General features: G+C 32.5%; 4 protein-coding genes across 6 annotated transcripts; 2 read left to right on the top strand and 2 right to left on the bottom strand.

Moving 5' to 3' along the window:
• The first annotated feature begins 1,632 nt into the window (after positions 1 to 1,632).
• On the top strand, positions 1,633 to 6,344 carry LOC130974244 (O-fucosyltransferase 27). Its single transcript, XM_057899042.1, has 10 exons — positions 1,633 to 2,066; positions 2,533 to 2,617; positions 3,218 to 3,288; positions 3,375 to 3,463; positions 3,552 to 3,795; positions 3,901 to 4,013; positions 4,118 to 4,208; positions 4,298 to 4,426; positions 4,635 to 5,182; positions 5,394 to 6,344. The coding sequence occupies exons 1-10, from the start codon at positions 1,875 to 1,877 to the stop codon at positions 5,857 to 5,859; spliced, it is 2,028 nt and encodes a 675-aa protein (XP_057755025.1). The 5' UTR covers positions 1,633 to 1,874; the 3' UTR covers positions 5,860 to 6,344.
• Positions 6,345 to 6,404: 60 nt separating this feature from the next.
• LOC130974245 (transcription factor BIM3-like) lies at positions 6,405 to 9,243 on the bottom strand. 3 transcript variants are annotated; one of them, XM_057899043.1, is made up of 7 exons: positions 8,966 to 9,238; positions 8,682 to 8,778; positions 8,469 to 8,538; positions 8,267 to 8,362; positions 7,404 to 7,828; positions 6,794 to 6,923; positions 6,405 to 6,694 (listed from the first exon to the last, which is right to left on the bottom strand). In XM_057899043.1, the coding sequence occupies exons 1-7, from the start codon at positions 9,051 to 9,053 to the stop codon at positions 6,602 to 6,604; spliced, it is 999 nt and encodes a 332-aa protein (XP_057755026.1). In that variant the 5' UTR covers positions 9,054 to 9,238; the 3' UTR covers positions 6,405 to 6,601. The 3 variants fall into 3 exon arrangements, 1 of the variants encoding a protein (XP_057755026.1); XR_009084447.1 differs by having other exon boundaries at positions 6,577 to 6,694; positions 6,794 to 6,940; positions 8,966 to 9,243; XR_009084446.1 differs by having other exon boundaries at positions 6,670 to 6,694; positions 6,794 to 6,969; positions 8,966 to 9,243.
• Positions 9,244 to 10,945: 1,702 nt separating this feature from the next.
• Positions 10,946 to 11,966, top strand: LOC130976288 (dolichol-phosphate mannose synthase subunit 2). The gene is made up of 3 exons (XM_057901109.1): positions 10,946 to 11,092; positions 11,436 to 11,563; positions 11,696 to 11,966. Exons 2-3 carry the CDS (start codon positions 11,474 to 11,476, stop codon positions 11,846 to 11,848), a joined length of 243 nt encoding a protein of 80 aa, XP_057757092.1. The 5' UTR covers positions 10,946 to 11,092; positions 11,436 to 11,473; the 3' UTR covers positions 11,849 to 11,966.
• Positions 11,967 to 13,638: 1,672 nt separating this feature from the next.
• Positions 13,639 to 16,208, bottom strand: LOC130976286 (rhamnogalacturonan I rhamnosyltransferase 1-like). Its single transcript, XM_057901108.1, has 8 exons — positions 15,965 to 16,208; positions 15,708 to 15,775; positions 15,504 to 15,592; positions 15,213 to 15,378; positions 14,833 to 15,122; positions 14,556 to 14,760; positions 14,298 to 14,455; positions 13,639 to 14,001 (listed from the first exon to the last, which is right to left on the bottom strand). Exons 1-8 carry the CDS (start codon positions 16,206 to 16,208, stop codon positions 13,740 to 13,742), a joined length of 1,482 nt encoding a protein of 493 aa, XP_057757091.1. The 3' UTR covers positions 13,639 to 13,739.
• Positions 16,209 to 19,369: the final 3,161 nt, after the last annotated feature.

Here is a 19,369-nt window from a genome sequence, read left to right as displayed (position 1 = left end):
TTTGGTATCATTTGGTATCGTATCAGGAGATGTCGGAGCTGATGTTGGCGACGCGAGAGTTCTCGAGGAAGACAATGAAATCAATAGCGGTGTTGGAGAAAGCTTGGAGGATTCAGGGTTAGAGTCATAGATCTTAACCTTACTGATGAGTGTTTTCGATTAACCCTTAAAAAAGTCGCAGCCTTTGAATGTGTGTGCAGAGAAAACCCAATCCATTCAAGTGGTGAAGTTAACGGCAGTGATGGTTGATGGTAATGGTGGTGGTGGTGCTGTTGAGTCGCGATCGACATCAATGGGGAAGTGTGCGGCCGAAAGGGTTAGGGTGACGGTTGAGGAGGAGGGTGACACGGTGGTACTGAGCGGTAATGTAGTTGATGTTGGGATTGGGTCACTCAGAACATTGAGAGAGAGAGAGAGCAGGGGAAGAAGGGATGAGATGATAATGGTAGTGGTGGAGAGAATGGTAGTATTTAATTTTTCAGGATTTGGATAATTTTGTTTGTAAAAACTATTTTTATGGGTACAAATGGTAATTTTTATTTTCTATGGATAAATATATCAGTGTTTTCAACTTGGTAGTTTATTCAAGAAAAAAAAAGGAATGTCATATTTGAGTTATAGGAAGAGAATTTTTAGTCCCTCAATAATTTAAGTATCATATATGATACTAATAGATGACACATTAAATTTCGAATTTTTTATTTTAATATTGAAGAGTAAATAAAATTTTACATTAATATTACAAAAAATAGAATTTTACGGTATTTTACGAATACTGTTCTGTGCAAGCACAATACGCAGAATATATATTGCACTGATAATATATAATTTGTGTTATTTACAATATAGTCTATATATTATAATTTAATATTAAAATAATATGCAATATGTATATTATCTTTATAAATTCAAAAAAATCTGATTTAACAATTCGTCTCTATAAATTTTATCATTCTTAGAATTTTGCAAAATATTGTAGCTTCTAATATTAAAAAATTATACTAATTTTTATTTAATATTTAAAAAAATAAACCTCAAATTTCATGCATGTTAGCTCGATTGTAAAAGTAAATTTGTATATTTTTATTAACGAGTGGAGAGCGTGTTGAAGTTTGAAGGTGATTGAGGTGTATAATGTCTTGTGAATAAAAAATTGTGTCAAAAAATATTTATTAATAATAGTTATAATAATATTTTATTTCCCGTGTTTTTGCACATTGATTCGTAATTAACCAACAAAGATCATTCGACAAAGGGTGCATGAAAGGAATTTTACCACTTTCATACATTAATTTTTTTATTATAATTTTGTATGAATATATTAAAAATAAAAACGATATTATTAAAATGGCAATAACAATATTCACTCTTCAACATAAATGTTGGAATATTTATGAGCTTATTGTGTGTGGATTTTGTTAAATAATTTGAGAACAAAATCCCATGCCTTAAAAATAATAGACTAATCACTAATGTTCCTTATTTTCCCCATTTTAAAAAGATACATGGTGAAAATTTTCTTCTTTAAGAAAAAGGAAAAGAAAAAAAAGTAAAATAGAAAAAAAAAAACATAGTCCGAATACAAAGTTGGTCTTGATCCAACCAAATCCAACAGTTGTTGGAAACATCACATCTCTCTCTCTCTCTCTCTCTCTCTCTCTCTCTCTCTGTGTGTGTGGACTCTGGACTGTGTTATTATCTTAAACAAAAGACACCCTTTAACACGTGCCCATCTCAATCTCAAAGACTCTTTCAATCTCTCTCTTTTTCTCCATGTTTAGTTTGTTTCTAACTTCTCTTGTGGCTGCTGCTGCTTCTGAAGCTCAACAGAGAGAGTGTGAGGGGGAAAAAAGATACAATTTTTTTAGTATTCAATGAAAGGGGAAGTGAAGATGAAGTCAAAGATGAAATGGGTTGGTCTTGTTGGGCTTGTTCTCTCAGCTTTCTCAATCTTTACACACTTCCTACTTGCCAGATTCACTGAAATGGGCATTGCAGAATACCAATCCTCAGTCACAATCTTCTCTTGGAGACCCATCTTTGACTTACAACATTCTCCTTCAAATGTAATCAATCATCAAGCAATCATATCTCACAATAAAGATCTCAACTTCTTTTCTTAATTACTTTATTTGGGGCACCCACCTTTTTTGGCTTTTTCCTTTTTAATTTAATTTCTGTTCAACCCCAGATTTATTTGCATTGCTGAGACCCTTTTATGTCCTTGGGAGTGTTTCATAGTTTACACATTTTTGGCTTTGCACTTAACAAAATGACAAAGGTGTTGGGGTCATAGTCATACATTAACTTTGTATCTCCGAAATAAGTGATGCCTTGCTTGTGTTCCTTGGCTTTGGATCTTTGTTAGTTTGTTCATTTGACTGAATTTGGATTACCTTTGAGTCTATCAAGTACTTGGAGTAATATTAAGCTGCACTTACTTTTAAGCATTACTTTTCTTGCATTTTTTCCCTTCTTTTTTCGGTTTTGTTTTTCATTTTTAATCTTGTTTTTCTATTTTTTGTGATGCAGAGTGCCGCATATAGAAGACTATGGGGTCCTGTAAAGCGTCTTGAGTCCTTATATCCTGACTCAAATCCCAGAGGATACTATGCTGGTTAGTTCAACTTTTTCATCTTGTTTCCAATTCTACAATTTTGCTAAATTGCAAAGAATTTTGTGCTGTTATATTTGTTTGCTGCATAATCAAACTTGCGAGGTACTCTATTTTCGGATTGGTTGTCTCTTAATTGTTAATTTTTCTTAGTTGGAGCAATCAATTTTCTTTTTCTAGCTTCTTTTATACTACTTTAAGGTATGATATAAACTTAGAATTATCAGATTATGGGGGTTTCTATATGAAGTCAATTGTATGTGTAAGCATGTGATGGTATGTGACTGGCACTTCAATTCTATTCTGCTTAGTGCTGCTCCTTATTGTAAATAAATTGCTATGTTATCTTTAACCTAACCTATGTCTGAGGAAACAAATCATCATAGTTGATATGTGAATGTGTATACATTCATATATGTAGATTAACTGCATAATTCTGATTTTGGCTAGCTAGATACACAACCAGAAATAAACTAGTTCACTGAGGATATGGAATTGCAAATTGTTTGAAGGGTTCTGTGGATTTTGCACTTCATTTTGTTCTAAATATATGTATACATTCGTATGTGAATACATATTTTATGGATCTTCCTTTCTTGATAGATCCCAGTTCACAAACAAATGGGTTTATTTTTGTCCGGATACAAGGTGGTTTTCATGACATCAGGAATTCGGTGAGTGTATGGTGTTTCGGGGTCTCTATCCTAGTGTACTTAAATCATATTGAACTAAAAGGGTATTCCTATCTGATGGTTTTCAGATATGCGATGTGGTTGTGGTTGCTCGACTTCTTAATACTACATTAGTAATGCCTGAGATCCTATCAACAACCAGCAGCAAGGGAATAAGGTTCATGTTCTTCCAACGAATTACAGAATCTAATGTTGAACTTGCCTTCTGTGATCTAAAGTATTTCTTTCCAACTTATTTTTTTCAGCTCTCAGTTCAAGAGTTTTGCATACCTATATAATGAGGATCAGTTTGTACTCTCATTAGCAAAAGATGTCAAAGTTGTGAGAACTCTTCCAAAAGATCTCAAGGGAGCAAGGAGGAAGAAGGAGATTCCTGTTTTTAGAGTGCCATATGCAGCATCACCATCTTATTATTTGCTTCGTGTTCTTCCCGTATTAAAGAAGCATTCAGTAGTTGAAATAGTTATCTCTGAAGGTGGATGTTTGCAGGTAAACTAGCTAAGATAATTTCTGCTTCCCATTCAAGTTTTTATCTTAATTGTGGCTTCTCGCCCCCAAGTTTTGTCATTTTTGTAGTTTATTCTGTTTTTGTAGTCCATTCTTCCACCACATTTTGAAGAGTACCAGAGGCTAAGATGTCGAGTTGCTTTTCATGCTCTTCGGTTCCGACAAGAAGTCCAGGATCTTTCTGCTAGGATTTTACAGAGGCAAGACAATCTTCATTGTCACGTCTCTTATTTGTTTGTTCTTTGCCTGGTTATTCTTTCTTTCTTCTTTTAGTTAACACATGTAGTTCCTAATACAATTATAGGTTAAGAGCCCCAGGTCGACCATTTATTGCCTTTGACCCTGGCATGACTAGAGAGGCTTTAGCATATCACGGTTGCGCTGAGCTTTTCCAGGTACATGTTTCAAATAAGATGGATGCCAATTCTCTCACAAAAACTCCTTTTTATTCATATCTAAGCTGTGGCTTTATATTCCTTTCAAGGATGTGCACACTGAACTGATTCAACATAAAAGATCTTGGATGATAAAGCGTGGATTTGTCAAGGGGAAGCTTTCTGTGAACTCAGCTGAAGCAAGGTTGAAAGGTTCTTGTCCTCTAATGCCAGAGGAGGTAAAAAGATATGTTCAAACTTTGAGCAACTTGACTTGTTCAATGTCAATTAATTGGTCAGATATTCTCTTCCAAAGTTTGTAATAGTTATTGCAATTTTTCCATAGATCGTTTATTCGAGTACAAGGGCTTATGTTTGAAAAATAAAAGTACTACTATGTCTATACTGCTCTCATGTGTATTGATCAGAAGTTTTGATTGCTTTCAGATTGGTATTCTTCTGCGTGCTTATGGATACACAAAGGATGCAATTATATATGTATCCGGAGGAGAAGTCTTTGGTGGTCAAAGAACATTGATTGCTCTTCATGCAATGTTTGAAAATGTAGTTGATAGAACTTCTCTTAGCACCCCTTGGGAGCTGAGTAGACTCTACGGGCAAGAGGTTAACCTAGTTAATGCTCCTCCTGCACATCCTTTCACCGAAGAAGTTAAAAAGCGTGCAGCTTGGAAGAATGCAGGTCCCCGCCCTCGGCCACTTCCTCCACCTCCCGCAAGGCCAAAATCATATAATATAGAGGGTTGGTGGGGTTGGGTAGCAGAAAGCGACAATGAGCCGGATAGCACTGTCATGGAATTAAGGACCAATGCTCATAAATTACTATGGGAGGCTATTGACTATGCGGTTTGTGTTGAAGCTGATGTATTTATCCCTGGATTTGACCGTGACGGTAAGGGGCATCCGAACTTTGCTAGCTTGGTGATGGGTCACAGGCTATATCAGTCAGCTGCATCAAAGACATTTAGACCTGACAGGTAAATTACCTTTATTTGCATGTATCTATGTATGCTTTCAACGAGTAGTTATCGCTATAAATCATAAGCTTGGAACACTGTACAGTATATTTTTGTTATTCAGTTAAGATCAAAACTTAGACATTTTTTCTTACCATATCAAGTTAGATATCAAATGGTAAGTTTCAAATTTGTAACTCAACACTTGGTAATCATTCTTCTGTTGATGCAGAAAAGAAGCTGTTAAACTTGTAGATGAGATCCGGAACCACACATATCAAGCAAATCATACCTGGCTAACATCAGTTCGAAGGCATTTGAGAAAAACATTACTTGATGGAATTATAGAAGCATCAAATAATTCTAAACCATTATCCTTTCTATCACATCCAGTCCCTGAATGTTCTTGCTCAAGGCACAACGCCAACGAAGTATCAAAGAATTCTTCTGTTCCCTCAGCTTCCCAAATTTGGACAGCTCTTGGTGTTTCTCATCAATGTCCTGCATGGATGGACGCTGGTCCAGTTTCTCAAACAAAAGATAAGGAAAATGAAGACGATCTAGCCGACGATGATTCAATATCTGGATTATTCTTTGCACCAAGTGGTGTAAATCAAGGTGGTGGTGAAGCAGAAGTAGGCACTAAAGAAGAAAATCAATTTGAGGATCAAGATGAACTTGAGGGTGGGGAAAGATGACATCAATATAATATGTTAATGGATTCACATTCTCAAGATATATTGTTCATAAATCAATTTTGCTTCCAACTGTTGCCATATTGGATTCAATCTGGGTGCAAGAAGTGGCGTGAAGTCATTGAGATGTGGCTTTGTAACTCTGATTCAGGAAATTCAGTAGCAAGAATCATCCAAACCTGTGCCTTTTCACAGCTCAATTCCTCAAATATAAGCATGAAAGGCCAAGTTATTGACCCAGATTTTTAAGTTTTGATGTGACCTAGCAAGAAAAGTGTAGTTATTATTAGGTTTAGGTCAGTAGTTTGAATTCTTTGTTAGGGAACTTCTGGTTTTCTCTCATGCATAGTTTTACAGACTGCATTCAACTAATGTAAATCCACTTCTGCAACTGTTGAAAGTAGTTTCCACATTTTGTTTTTTAACTGAGAAGACCCAAACTATTGCAATTATGTTGGAGCAACTTATTTCTATTGTTTAATTATTAACATTTGTAACATTTGCCTGTACTGATAGAACGTACAAATTGAACTCATAATACATTCTGCTGAATGCAAAATATAAAATATTTGCCATTCAATCGCAAAATCAAGTGGAAGTGCTGCAAACACACACATATATATTTAACACATCTCCAGAATTAACCAGCATAGCAAAAATTGATGCGATCCAATCTAATCCTTCTTCCCATTTCGCCTAAGCTAAAGACAAGAAACAAGACAATAAACGTGGGGGGTGGGCACCCTTAGGTTGCATCTCTTCTCAGCCTCTTTAGACTTTGATCAGAGTCTTCACTGCAGTAATTAACTCTATTGGTCACAAACTGGTTTCCATACACCTGAACAAATATTTGGCAGAAACAATGTTGTGAAAATCCTTAAAAATTGTCCCTTATCGAACACAGATTGTTGACCAAGAAATGAAGTATAAAACACACCTTTGAGCTAGATGCAGAAGGGGTAAAGCCCGGATTTGATCTTCTACCAACATCAATTTGCACTGAGACACTAGTCTGAGACAGATCCACTCCTGAAGACTGCAGAGCTTGTGTAAGAGTATCTAATACTCTGTTGGACACAGAAACCTAATCAGCAATGGCGTGAATGATATCCCCTTCCAATTACAAGATACTTGAAGTCATGTAATACTCTGAAATCTGAATGGACAAAATCCACTATTTCCTAAAAGCTTTGGTCCTCAACGAGAGGGAAGAATGGGATAACAGCTTGATGATTGTCCAAAATGGGGGTCAGTGGCTTTTGGCCACTTATCAAAGTTATCTTGCAAATTCTCTATCTATTCAAGGAGGATGATGAATAGATAGACAAGTTACAAGATAGAACACTGATTGAATTAAGGAGGAAGTTCCAACAGATGGTAAACAGTGATGAAGGGTGGATCAAAAATAGGACAACAGGTTTCCTTACACACAGACACCGCTATCTCCGTTTTGTTCAACACTTGCTAAATAAACTAATTTATTTCACTACAATTTACAAACAACAAATAAGTGAAGAAACTGTGATAGACTTATCAAAGAAACTCACCCTTGCGAGTATGCATTTGAAATGCTTTGTGATTCACTTTCATTCGTCAGCTCTTCATGTTCCATCAACACATTATCCGAAACCATATAGTTGCCCCTGCTTGGTTTACTAAACAAAACTTGGGGCTGGATTTGGAAAGACATATCAGCATTAGATATAGGTTGATGCAGATGTTGGTTTGGCATACCACTGCTTACAACTGGGTCAAATGCATCCAGTCTCATTTGCATCCCCAATGGAACCGCTTCTACAGCTGAACCAATGGTGTGGCCCTTTTGGATAGTTGTTGTTGACAAGTCAGACTCTATTGGGTTCTGTACATTTTTTGGCAATAATGGAGAGACATCACTTTTCTCGTGAGCAGATCCATTTTGCATAGCTTGAGAAGTATCTGCCTTATTTTCTGCAGGTCCATGATGACCTCTCTGATAAAATTAGAGGTGAACAATAAAATTTGGATATAATCAGGCACAACCAGCCACTATGACAGTTATATACTATTACTGCCACTATGCCATTTCAGAACTCATTTAACTGCGCATAGCGGAGTACTACAACAGACATGAATTTGAAGAAACTGCAGAATATGGTTAAACAAACCTAGGAATGAACGGAACTTAAATCACTTAGCATCATGTAATGTAAGTAATGAAACTTAGTTGGAACAAGGCTTGGCAGTCGGGTTGTTTCTGTTTTGCAGTGTAAAAATAAACCCTGATCAAACTAGACAAACACAAAGGCCATATCATTACTACCAATTCCGAGTTACAATGCAATGCATTTACACAACATTTCATAAAGCAAGGCAGAAATGAACCAACACAGGAAAAATTCGCACACAGCGTAATTCCATGTAACCTTACCCATGGGATTAATTTCGTTGGTTCCTGATTCCATCCTTCACAAGTCTGTTCATAAATTTGCAGTTTTTCCTGCAGAAACTGAATATACTCAATAACCTGCAAATAAAAAGAAGGGTAAAAGATCCTTTAATTAAGGTCATAACTCATAAGGACATAACATCACATAAAACAAGCTCACAAAAAACATGATTGAATAAACCACCTCCAACAAAAAGGAAGCCTTATCTCTTTTTTGATCATTTTGAGGAATAAGATCTCTCAGAACCTGAAACCTGACACACAAACACAGCTCATTTCAACCATTACTATAAACATTAACTCAAAAGGTTTACCAAAATCCTAAACAAAAGCATTTAACTCGTCTACAACAATCATGACTAAAGAAACAGTAAGGGAAACAAAAAAAAGAGCTTGCCTTTCATTAATCTTACTCCTTCTACGCTGCTCGGTCTCTGAATGCTTCGAACGATGAGGGTTCACCCTCTTCCCACTATTTGATTCATCCAACTTCACTGCCAAGTTACAACATAAAAACAACAAGAACAACAATGAATAGTGACAAATTGACAATGTTATCGCTGAATTTCAAAATCTAGGTTGAAAAAGATAATAACTTTGAGAGACTCATCAAAAGACATAGACGGAACCACAAAAACCCCAAATTACAGTGTGCGTGTGAAAGAGAGAAAGATAGAGAACCTTTGTGAGGAGAAGAGGTGTCGGCAGTGAAGTGTTCATCGTCGTCGTCGTCCAATTCTTCTTGGTGGCCTTTGGCAGACCTAGCCATGCTGAAATTTGTGGATAAAAAGGGGAAATTATCCCGAGAAAATGGCAAGGGAAGGAAGTGTAGTGAAGCTGTTAGGAATGGGCAAAAAAAACCTGACCCTAGTTAGTTGGAACTTAGAACGAGACAGGCGATGATGAAGCCTTTTAAAGCTTTATTTATTTCCTCTCAGCTACGCGCTCAAGTTTTTTTTGTCAAATAATGGGGCTAAACCTAACAAAAACAATTCACATAATAACCTTATAAATTTCGTACCTTTTTTCACTTTTTAATTTAGATGTGGTTAGAGGAATGATGTATGATATAGTTATGATATGTATAAGTGTTTTGCGTAATTATAGTGGTAGGAATAAAAATTGGACGGTCTAATTTTTTAAATACAAATCGAAAGTTTCATTACCTTTTTTAAAATTAAATTTTTTTTTTTACATTAATTAGACTATCTGATTAGTAGACTTAATTTTTTTATGTAAAATAATGGGATAGTCTGATTTCTTCATTCTTTATTACAGGAAAAGTTTTTCCACGTCCATGTCCAGTACCTATATTTTCTACAACAATGCATAACATACACATGCTTCTCATATCTAAAAAAATAGCCACTATTTTGTGTTTTTTTTTATATTTTTTTTATTATCATTTTTTTATTATTGCTGTTGTTGGTTTATTGGGGTTTATCAATATCATAATTTTTTTATACTAATTTAATAATTAACTCATATAAATACAAATCTTTAATTTTTATAATTTTTGTTTACTATATTATATATTAATATAGCTTTTATTTTTGGAGGAAAATGACCATTTAATCCTTGAGAACTTTTGCATTAGATAAATTTATCTTTAAATAATAAAAAATATCAAATAAGTCCATGGAGTTTGTTTTCGTTTGACATGTCAAGTTTTTCTGTTAAAAAATTACTTGATGCTTTTAGTGGCAAGAAGCAATTTAAATAGATCAAGTTAAACACCTTAGGTAGAATTCATAACACTAGTTTTTGATCCAAAATCTATATTCCTTATGAACAACTACAAAATTAGTCAATACATTAAGATTGATAGGTAGATTATTATTAGCTCAGTGGTTCTAAATATCAGATAATTTAATTAATATACATATTAGTTCCTTTAAATTTTTAAATTAGATATATTTATCTTTTAAAATTCTAAAATTAGACAAATTAATCCATGTCTATTAACACATCAAGTACTTTTTGACAAGACTTGATGTGTCTAACATAAGTTAATGTCAAAAACCTTTTGTTCTCTTGGTATTTTTCATTCTTCAAGAATGAATTTGTCTAAGGTGAAATATTGTTGGGACTAAATTGTTCTTTTATTTTTATTTTTATCTATAAAAATAGACCTGAGATATACTAGTACGTTACTTTATAATTTTTAAAAACTGCACAATATATAAAATAAAAATGCTAAGTACATGCTAAAATTCAGCTAATAAATTAATTATCATATATTTATATATAAATATATGTATTATTTAATATATTTTTAATGTATATTTTATATTTTAACTTACATTCTATATAAACGATTAATTTGATAATTATTTTTTTTTATACACATAACATAATTAATATAAAATATAAAAATTTTATTAATAAATTATAATAATATTTTTATATGTATATTTAATTATATAATTTTACATAAATAAAAATAAATATTTTTTATATTGACTCTATAAATAATTATTAAAAAATCAATATAATTAGATAACTCTGAAAACATGATTCAATATCAAAATTGAGTTCTTATTATAATAATATGTATAAAATCACATCTTTTTTTTTTTTAATTGGGTCAAGGTAAACAAAAGTAGACCCGACCCAAAGAATTCTACCCATACCCCCAACCCGGTTCCCACCCACCCAACGCAGACCCTCTTCCTCCGCTAGCAACTTATGAGAGCTCCATGAAAATCTCTTATTTTTTTGAATCTTCTTTTTCTGATTCTTGTGTTTCGTGAACGATCTCGTTTCATCGATCAAGATTCTCTTCGGTAGCCTTCTCCCCCATCATTGGTGATTATCTTCTTCTCTAATCTCTCTGTATTGTTCCAATTGCATATTCTGTTTAAACTTTACACCATTTTTTTCTCTTTTCCCAATCTATTCGGATTAGAACTTAGAAGACAAAAGCATTTCCCAGTTTGTTTAAATTTTAGAACTTTACGTGGATCTGTGCCAATTGCTGCAAGTATTTAACTATTTATCTGTGATATTTGTTCTCCCTTACTTTACTCTTTTCATTATTCTAATTTATATTAAAAACAGAATCTTTAGTTCAATCAAAACCGTGATTATAGCTAATGATATTTGTTTCAAGTGTCCTATATTGTGATGAATGCAAATTTGTTGTGAACAGGAGAGTGAGAAGAGCAAAAAGGGGGCAAATATTTTCAAATGGAATTAGCTGATAGAGCAGTTGGATTTCTACTAACTTTTCTTAGCTTATCAATATTCACGTATTATACATTCTGGGTTATAATCCTGGTTAGTGCTATTAACTAACTCCCCAGTTATATAGTTAAAATCAAGTTAGCTTGCTATTATGCCTTCAAAATTTCAACTTGCTAGTAGGAGTAGCTTGTGTGTTGATGTTTTCTTTTGGTGTTTGATTTTCAGCCATTTGTAGATGGTGATCACTTTGTGCACAAGTATTTCTTGCCTCAAGAGTATGCCATACTAATACCGGTTTCAGCTGGTGTTGCAATTCTTTGCTTCTTGTGCATATTTATTGGATTAGTCATGCTCAAATCAAAAAAGAAGAAGGCTTAATTGTTTATGTTTTGGAGGTTATTTGGTTGTCCTTTATAATGTAACTAATTTTCATTTTTGTGAAGGCAATTAGTGTTTTTTTATCTGGTAAATTGAGAAGAAATTTATTGCTTTATAACTTATAAGAGTTCAATATTACTATCCTATGACTATGAGTGGTTTTGTTTTGATTGGATTAGAGATGTTCACTAAATAGAGCAGTACATCAAGATCATTTTTTTTTGCTAAGAAAGAAAACTTAAGATGTGTTTGTGTGTTGAGATTTTGGAGGAGAAGGGAAGATATTGCAGTGAAAAGTTTGACAAGTAAAATAGAATCACAGTCACCCTTCAAACCATTCACTTTTGTCCCTTTTCCCAAACCTTAATTCACAAAAATCCCTCTAAGGGTATGTTTTAATTGAGGGGGGTAAAAATGTGGTGAATGTTTTCATGGATGAGCTATGTGTAACTTTTTGCATCAATATTATTCATGAAAATATCACAAAGTCCTATTATTTATTACTTTATATTAACAGCTTTTAGAGGCAAAAGCCACCTTAATTGCTGCAGCTGAGGGTACAGAAACACTTAAAGTTTTGAAGTATGTTTTCCTTGCAATGTCTTGCATGCAGACAAGAATTCTGTTTCTGATGGATATTAGCCATTTGGTGGTATCCTGATATAATTTGCTAGGAATAACATGGGTTGTTTGACTTGGGATTATATATTCTTGATCTCTCTTCTTTATCACTATTTAAAGTTTCAGTGGTTCCTGGCAGAAAAAGTTTTTATTAGCTATTTACTTGATTTTATTGCTTATGCTCTATTTACTTGATTTTATTGCTTATGCTCTTCTTCCTGGCCATACTGAATAAGTTATGTTTAGGTGAATAATATGATTTAATTTTGGTATCATGTCATTTGTAAAATTTCTAAATGAATCATTTGTAATACTTTGAAACTCTTGAAAAATTATGAAATAGATAAGATCATTTGAGTATGTACATTAAAAGTGAAACAGTTATGTTACTTATGATTTTTTATGAAAAAATTATCAAAGTAAAAGACATGGAAACACCATAAGAGCTCCTAGATGGAAATTCTTTTGTCCAAGATTGAGGGGCCTCTTGGATTTTCGATTTGTGTATGATTAGCTTTCAAAATTACCCTACAATGCATGGGACAAGCAGAAGTTGACAAAAATGTTTGCTGGAACGTATTGTTCTTTGAGGAAAGAGAGGTGTAGTTGGTATCATCAAGGTTTTTTTGGATCACTCAAAACACTATCCTCCAAATTTGATTAATTGTTTAAATTTTGGGATCGGGGAACAATATATTAAATAATGCAGATGAAAGTTCTCTTTAATAAATATATACCATATTGTTCTCTTTAACCTTTATCAAACATATAAAAGTTCTCTCTCATATCCAAAAATATATTAGATAGAGTTTAGATGTACGATAATGTAGAACGTTTTATATAGTCATTTAATTACATCTGTTTTTTTGGATAATTATTTATGTGATCAAGGTAAAAAGTAATTATTTTTGCTAACGTGACATTATGTAATTGAGTACATAATGATGGATGCCACTGCGGTCGCCCTGATCGTGAAAGGGCACATTGCCGCAGCAGAAAGCACAGCAAGAGCCATGGTTGTAATGTGGTTCTGTTTTCACTTTGGTTTGGTGAATCTTGAAGATGTATTATTCTTTTTTCTTTTGTTAGAAGTTTTAAGTGTGCTAAAATAGTACACATTTTGAGTCTTCATACATACAATGTTATTTGCAGCAAAACATGTCGTTAATGTTAATGATTCTTGTGTTGAACTAAAAGCAATTAAGCAGAGGTAGGGAGGGACATAGCTCCTTCAATAACAATTGCCTTTGCCTTATGATTATATTCTTAATCAAGATAATGTGCTTTCCAATGTTTCATGACTTTCATCTATCAATTGCAAACATTCATGAGGATTAGAATAAAAGTAGTCTTCTTCTTTTGGTCTTTCTGGAATGGCAATTCTTCTTTTTGGGCTTCCCATCCTATAGACATGAGCTTCCTTAATAGCAATGGAGAACTCATCCCAGCTCAATAAACCATTAGTGTACTGATCTATTAAGTTTACCAGAAGCCTTCTATCCAGTAGTATAGTCTTTTTGAATCCTAGAAATCTGAAAAAAAAAATTATGATCTCAAATAATTAAACCATCAACTAAATTCATAGCAGATGATATCACTTGAATAGTTGAATTGAAATGAAATGTGTATAGCAAAGAGATAATGGCTTGTAAAGCTTTTCAATTATGATCAAAGATGCAAATGATTTTCATTCATACATTTAAGACTCTTATATACCAGAAAAATTGCAACAAAGAAAAAATAGACTCTCAGAAAAATAAAATAAAGGTATTTCTTCACCACATCAAAGGTTAAGGTAGATTTCAGAAAGAAGCATAGTGACAAACACCTGCGGTGGCCTTCGACAACCTTGGCCATGTTGCCATCATATGTTGGAATGAATATATCACTTTCCAGGGACACAAGATAATCCAATGCAGCCATTTGTGATGAGTGATTCTGGAAATTCATCAAATCTGAAGGTTGCAGCAGAGTTTCCTTCCTTACCTGTTTCAGTTTAAACAAAATGATAATAATAATAGTAATTGAACAATTTGCACACAAGTATAGTTAGTGTATATGCATGGTTCTGCTTCTTTTTACTTACCAGATTAGGAAACTCTCTGAGTAAACTTGCCATCCTTTTCTCTCCACCATATATTTCACCAGCAGCAATATAAATTTGAACATTATGATCTATGCCTAGTGCTGTTAATGTTAGAGCAATTTCCTCAGGTGTTAAAGGGCATAAACCTTCCTTCCTCTTAAGCTCAGAATTAATGACCTTTTCCTTCCACATAGGATAAGAATATCTGAAATTTGATTTGCAAAGAGTTACATTCAAATGACAACTAGTGGAAATAATTTTTTCACCCTTAGATTACCTCATTCTTGTAAGTTCCTCCTCCTCCTTGATGTCACAACCATGAGCACAGCCAGAAAAGGCTAACATGTCCATCTCATATCTAAGGTGAAGTACAATGAAGGGTCCTCTTTCTCTCAAAATCCTCACTATCCTTCTACCAAGCTCTTCTATCTGGGAAGTAAACCTCAAAGCATTGAAATTAACATGGCAGCGCAGCTTCTGAATGTTGGTATGCAGTCCATTATTCGCAAGCCGAGCATCAGTTCTATTTAGGTGCACAACCTTGTGTTTCAGCAAGAGAGGAAGGATCTGTCACAACATTTAGTACAATTAGCTGTGCTGATGCACCAAAGACTATCTGATAATTGAAAAACAAAATCATGTAAACTGAGAAAAGACCTGATTTTCATAGTATGTGATGTTAGACCAGCTAATAGGAGACATTGAGAAGGACAGTCCTTGTTCAACTCTTGTCTTCACCCTTGATGGTAGTTGCTTTAATATCCGAACCTCGTCTCGCAAGGATGTAATGAAATGATTCACATCAAATATGTCTTGGAAGTCACTGCCACAACAATGTAAACAAGGTAAGGATTTTGTTTTTCCAATTAAGAAATCAGGGTAGGTGTAAACATGGACACTTTCCAAACTCAAAGTATGATAGCAAGTAGCAAGAATTATGTGCATAACCTTGGATCAGCCCAGAAAGAGGTTTTATCCAGCTCAGGAACTATGAGAGTGACATTTAATTGTCTTGCAATAGCAACCATATCACATATCTGCATTGAGGGTGGGAAAAAAAAGAAAAAAGAAAGGTAGGAAACTAAGTCTTTGAACTTTGAATGCCAATGATGATGTTGATTGAAGAAATGGTAAACAATGCAAATAACTTACTGCTGCTCTCATTTGGTTGAGTCCACCATTGCATGAGACCATAAGATAACCATTGTTCTTGTAAATCCCTGATGACAAGAACCATCAAATTCAGGAGGGACAAGCATCAAGGTTCTTACAATTTGAACCCAAAACACAAAGCAAATTGAAAGTAGGTAGGGGGAATGATCAATAGAACAGCTCAAATATGCATTCATAGAAGAAAAAAACAGGAACACCCTTAGAAGCAATTTTCTGTGTGTCAGAGACATACTTACTTTTTGGTGGCAGAACAACCTTGGTTGGAACCAAAGACTTTTCACCAATTTGAAACACAACAGGGGAACTGAAACAATAAGGCATGCCCATTAACAGAATTGGCCCCAACAATTCCCTCAGAGCAATCATTTGAGCAAAAATACTCCAAATTATTGCAGTTGTAATGGCTCTAGCAAGCCACACCTTGATTCCAGGCCTTATAGTCAACCTCTTTGAATTCTCAACTTTTTCAGAAGCCAACATTTTGAGCTTCATCTCCATCACCACTTCAACCCATCTTAATACCAATGATTCTTGTTTCAACTTTCACTTTGATTTTAACTCTTCAAAAGCCTTACTAAATTCCTTGAACTTAGAGTTAGTGATGCTTAATAAATTGTCCCTCAAGGTTCAAGGGTAATCCAAAGAGTGACACCTTTACCTTTGGATCTTCAAAGCAACCACATTTTGACCAAATTCCATGATTATTCCAAAGCCAAAAATGTGATCCATCCACCAGACATGCTGATGTTCTTGCTTCTGAATCACATCAATAGTTATCTTATACACCTTGAAATTCTAAAAACTCCTTGATTTTCAGCATGTTAGCAACTAGAACATTAGCAATGTAGCTTTTCATTTAGACAGTGAAGAAAAAAACAAATGGAAAAATCCAATTGAAATTCCCTAAAATGGGTCTAATGTTGATTAGTTTTTGAGGGTATTGATGAACATAAACTATCAATAATAAAAAAAAGAAATGACTTTTCCAAGGTACAAATAACAATGGTACTGAAAAGTTTGTAACTTGACAATTAGTTAACTCATTCTTTGGAAGAATAGAAGAGGGTAGTTTGATATAGTAAAGTGAGGGAAAGAAGCAAAGACAATGCCTCTAAATAAGGCGCCAAAAATGGAAAGGTGATGCATTTACACTTTAACAGACATTGGGAGTTTGGGATCCCTGTTGAGTGTTAACTATAACCAACATCAATTTGCATTTTGAATTTTATTATTATATTTTTATTAGTAATTTTCATTATTCTTTCAAAAATATATACTTTTTATTCATATTATTTTTTATATCGTTTGTTTTTAAAATAATTGTTTCTTTTAATTTTTTTATTCATTAAAAATTTAATGTATTTAGATAAAAGAAATGATTATCTAAATATATTAATTTTTTAATAAGCCATAGAAAAATATTTATTTTAAGAAGGATGGATTACATCGCATCCTTAATGGTGAAAAAAAAAGAATGTGTATATAAAATAATAATATTAAGAAATCATTTGACACTACTTTTATTCTTATTTTTCTCTTTTTCTTTTTTCTTTTTTTTTTCTGTTTTTACTCTTTTTCTTTTAATGTCAAATCTATTTTTATAGACTCACCTAACATTACTCTTCACGGGATAAGAGTGAACATAAAGTCATAAATAATGAACATTTTTTTTAAAGTAAATCTATGTTTAGGTTGGTCACTTAGAAAATGTGATTGTTAATCTCTCTTTTTTTGATATAGTACTAAAAAATGTCTATCTAATCCGATAATAGGTTCAGATTAGAATTTGTTGACAGTTCCATCATATTTCCTTTGTCAATTTGTCAAAGCTAGATGACACGAAGTTATGAGAATTTGTTGACTTAGACAATAATCAGGATATAAATATTTGGAATATGAAAAACCAATTAACCAAATAATAATAAAGAAGGACCAAAGGACCACCTCTTGTATTTTTGTTACTAAATTGCATGAAACGAGTTGATGAATGTGGATGAGAATAGTTGTCTTCTTTTGAAAATAATAATGAAAAGATATTCATGGCCAACAACAAAGAAATGAAATAAATAATACTCAAAGCCAAAGGAATGAAATAGTTGCAGCTCAATTTTATGTGACAAGTAGTGACTTAGCTGAAACATACGGAGATAAGGATGTGGTGGGAAAATTGTGAACAAAAGGTGCGGATTCAACCAAGTTGCAGCATGTTTTTGTCACAATTTTCCTCTTTAATGTTTCTGAAAGTTGGTTCAATACTAACAGAGAGATGCTGTTTTATTTTATTTTATTTTATTTTATTCTTTTTCTTGTAATTTATATAAGTGAAATACTCACTTGATTGTGATTAAAACATGTAAGATATATAATCATTTATGTATTTCTAGTTTTTTACCTAGATTAAATATTTAGGATAAATAATTGTATGATCTAAAGATCTAGAATTCAATTTTTGTTAATTTTAAAAAAAGTATGAAACAAAGATAAAAAGAAAAAAAATTGTAAAATTTATACAAATCCAAAAATGAAACTTACGACCAAGTGTAAGATATATAGAGTTGTTTCCGTATTTCTCTCTAATATTTAAACTTTTTGAGACAAGTAATTCTATAAAAAAGTGATTATTTTTCCATCTAAATAAAACATCATGTGAATATATAATAGTTATTTTAAGGCATAGGCTTGCTGAAGCACTTTATTTAAAACAAAAACATTGCTTTTAAATTTATTTACAACCTATAAAAGTTGATATCAACGTTTTTTACAACGAGTTTAACTCATTTTTTTCTTGTTAATAATGATACTACGTTAGCAATTCTAATGATTTGAAAAAATTAACTAATTATTCTTTAGTTAAAAATTTTTAAAAATTAAAAGAAAAATTCTTATTTATTATATTCAATTGAATCATAATATACTAATTAAATACAATGAACATATATTAAAAATGCCATAATAATACATATTAAAATTCTTATTATTATATTATTTGATTTATTTATAAATGTTACATAAGACTCTTACTACTCTTCAATCTTTTAATCTCTCATACTAATAGTCAAAAATTTCTCCAAGTATAAATTTGATGCATCTTTTTATCAAGTACATTCAAATATATCATGATTATAAAGTTAATTCATAATTTATATTATATTTTTGGTGTTTTTCATTCTCATTCATTCATTTTTCTTTAATTATTTACAATTTAAAGAACACCGTATCAAAAAAAAAAAAACAAAATATAATAACTAAAACAAATGTAAAATAAAAATAATAAATAAAAATGTAGTTTTATATAATTACTTATGCTTTTTTAAAAAATAAATAAATTAAAATTTTTAAAACAATAAACTAAATTTTAATTTGCATTATATTTTAGTTAAATAATTATATAAAATTATATATAAATTATTAAATAAATATTTTGTAAAATATTTTTAATATAAAACATTTCAAATTTAACAGTAGTGCATTGCACGACTCTCCCTCTAGTTTTAATTAATGTCAAAAAAGTAGTATTTTAGATAAGGCTAGATAGATTGTGTCTTGGTACTCATTCAAGTGCTTCTTCCTTCATTGACAATTTAACGCAACCTTGACAGTAGGAGACTGCCATGCTCCCAATTGGTTCAAAGTGCATGATA

The sequence above is a fragment of the Arachis stenosperma genome, chromosome 4 (assembly GCF_014773155.1).
Source record: "Arachis stenosperma cultivar V10309 chromosome 4, arast.V10309.gnm1.PFL2, whole genome shotgun sequence".
NCBI classification, from domain to species: Eukaryota; Viridiplantae; Streptophyta; class Magnoliopsida; order Fabales; family Fabaceae; genus Arachis; species Arachis stenosperma.
The sequence above is the reverse complement of the archived record's forward strand: the minus strand, read 5'-3'. Positions and strand labels throughout refer to the sequence as shown.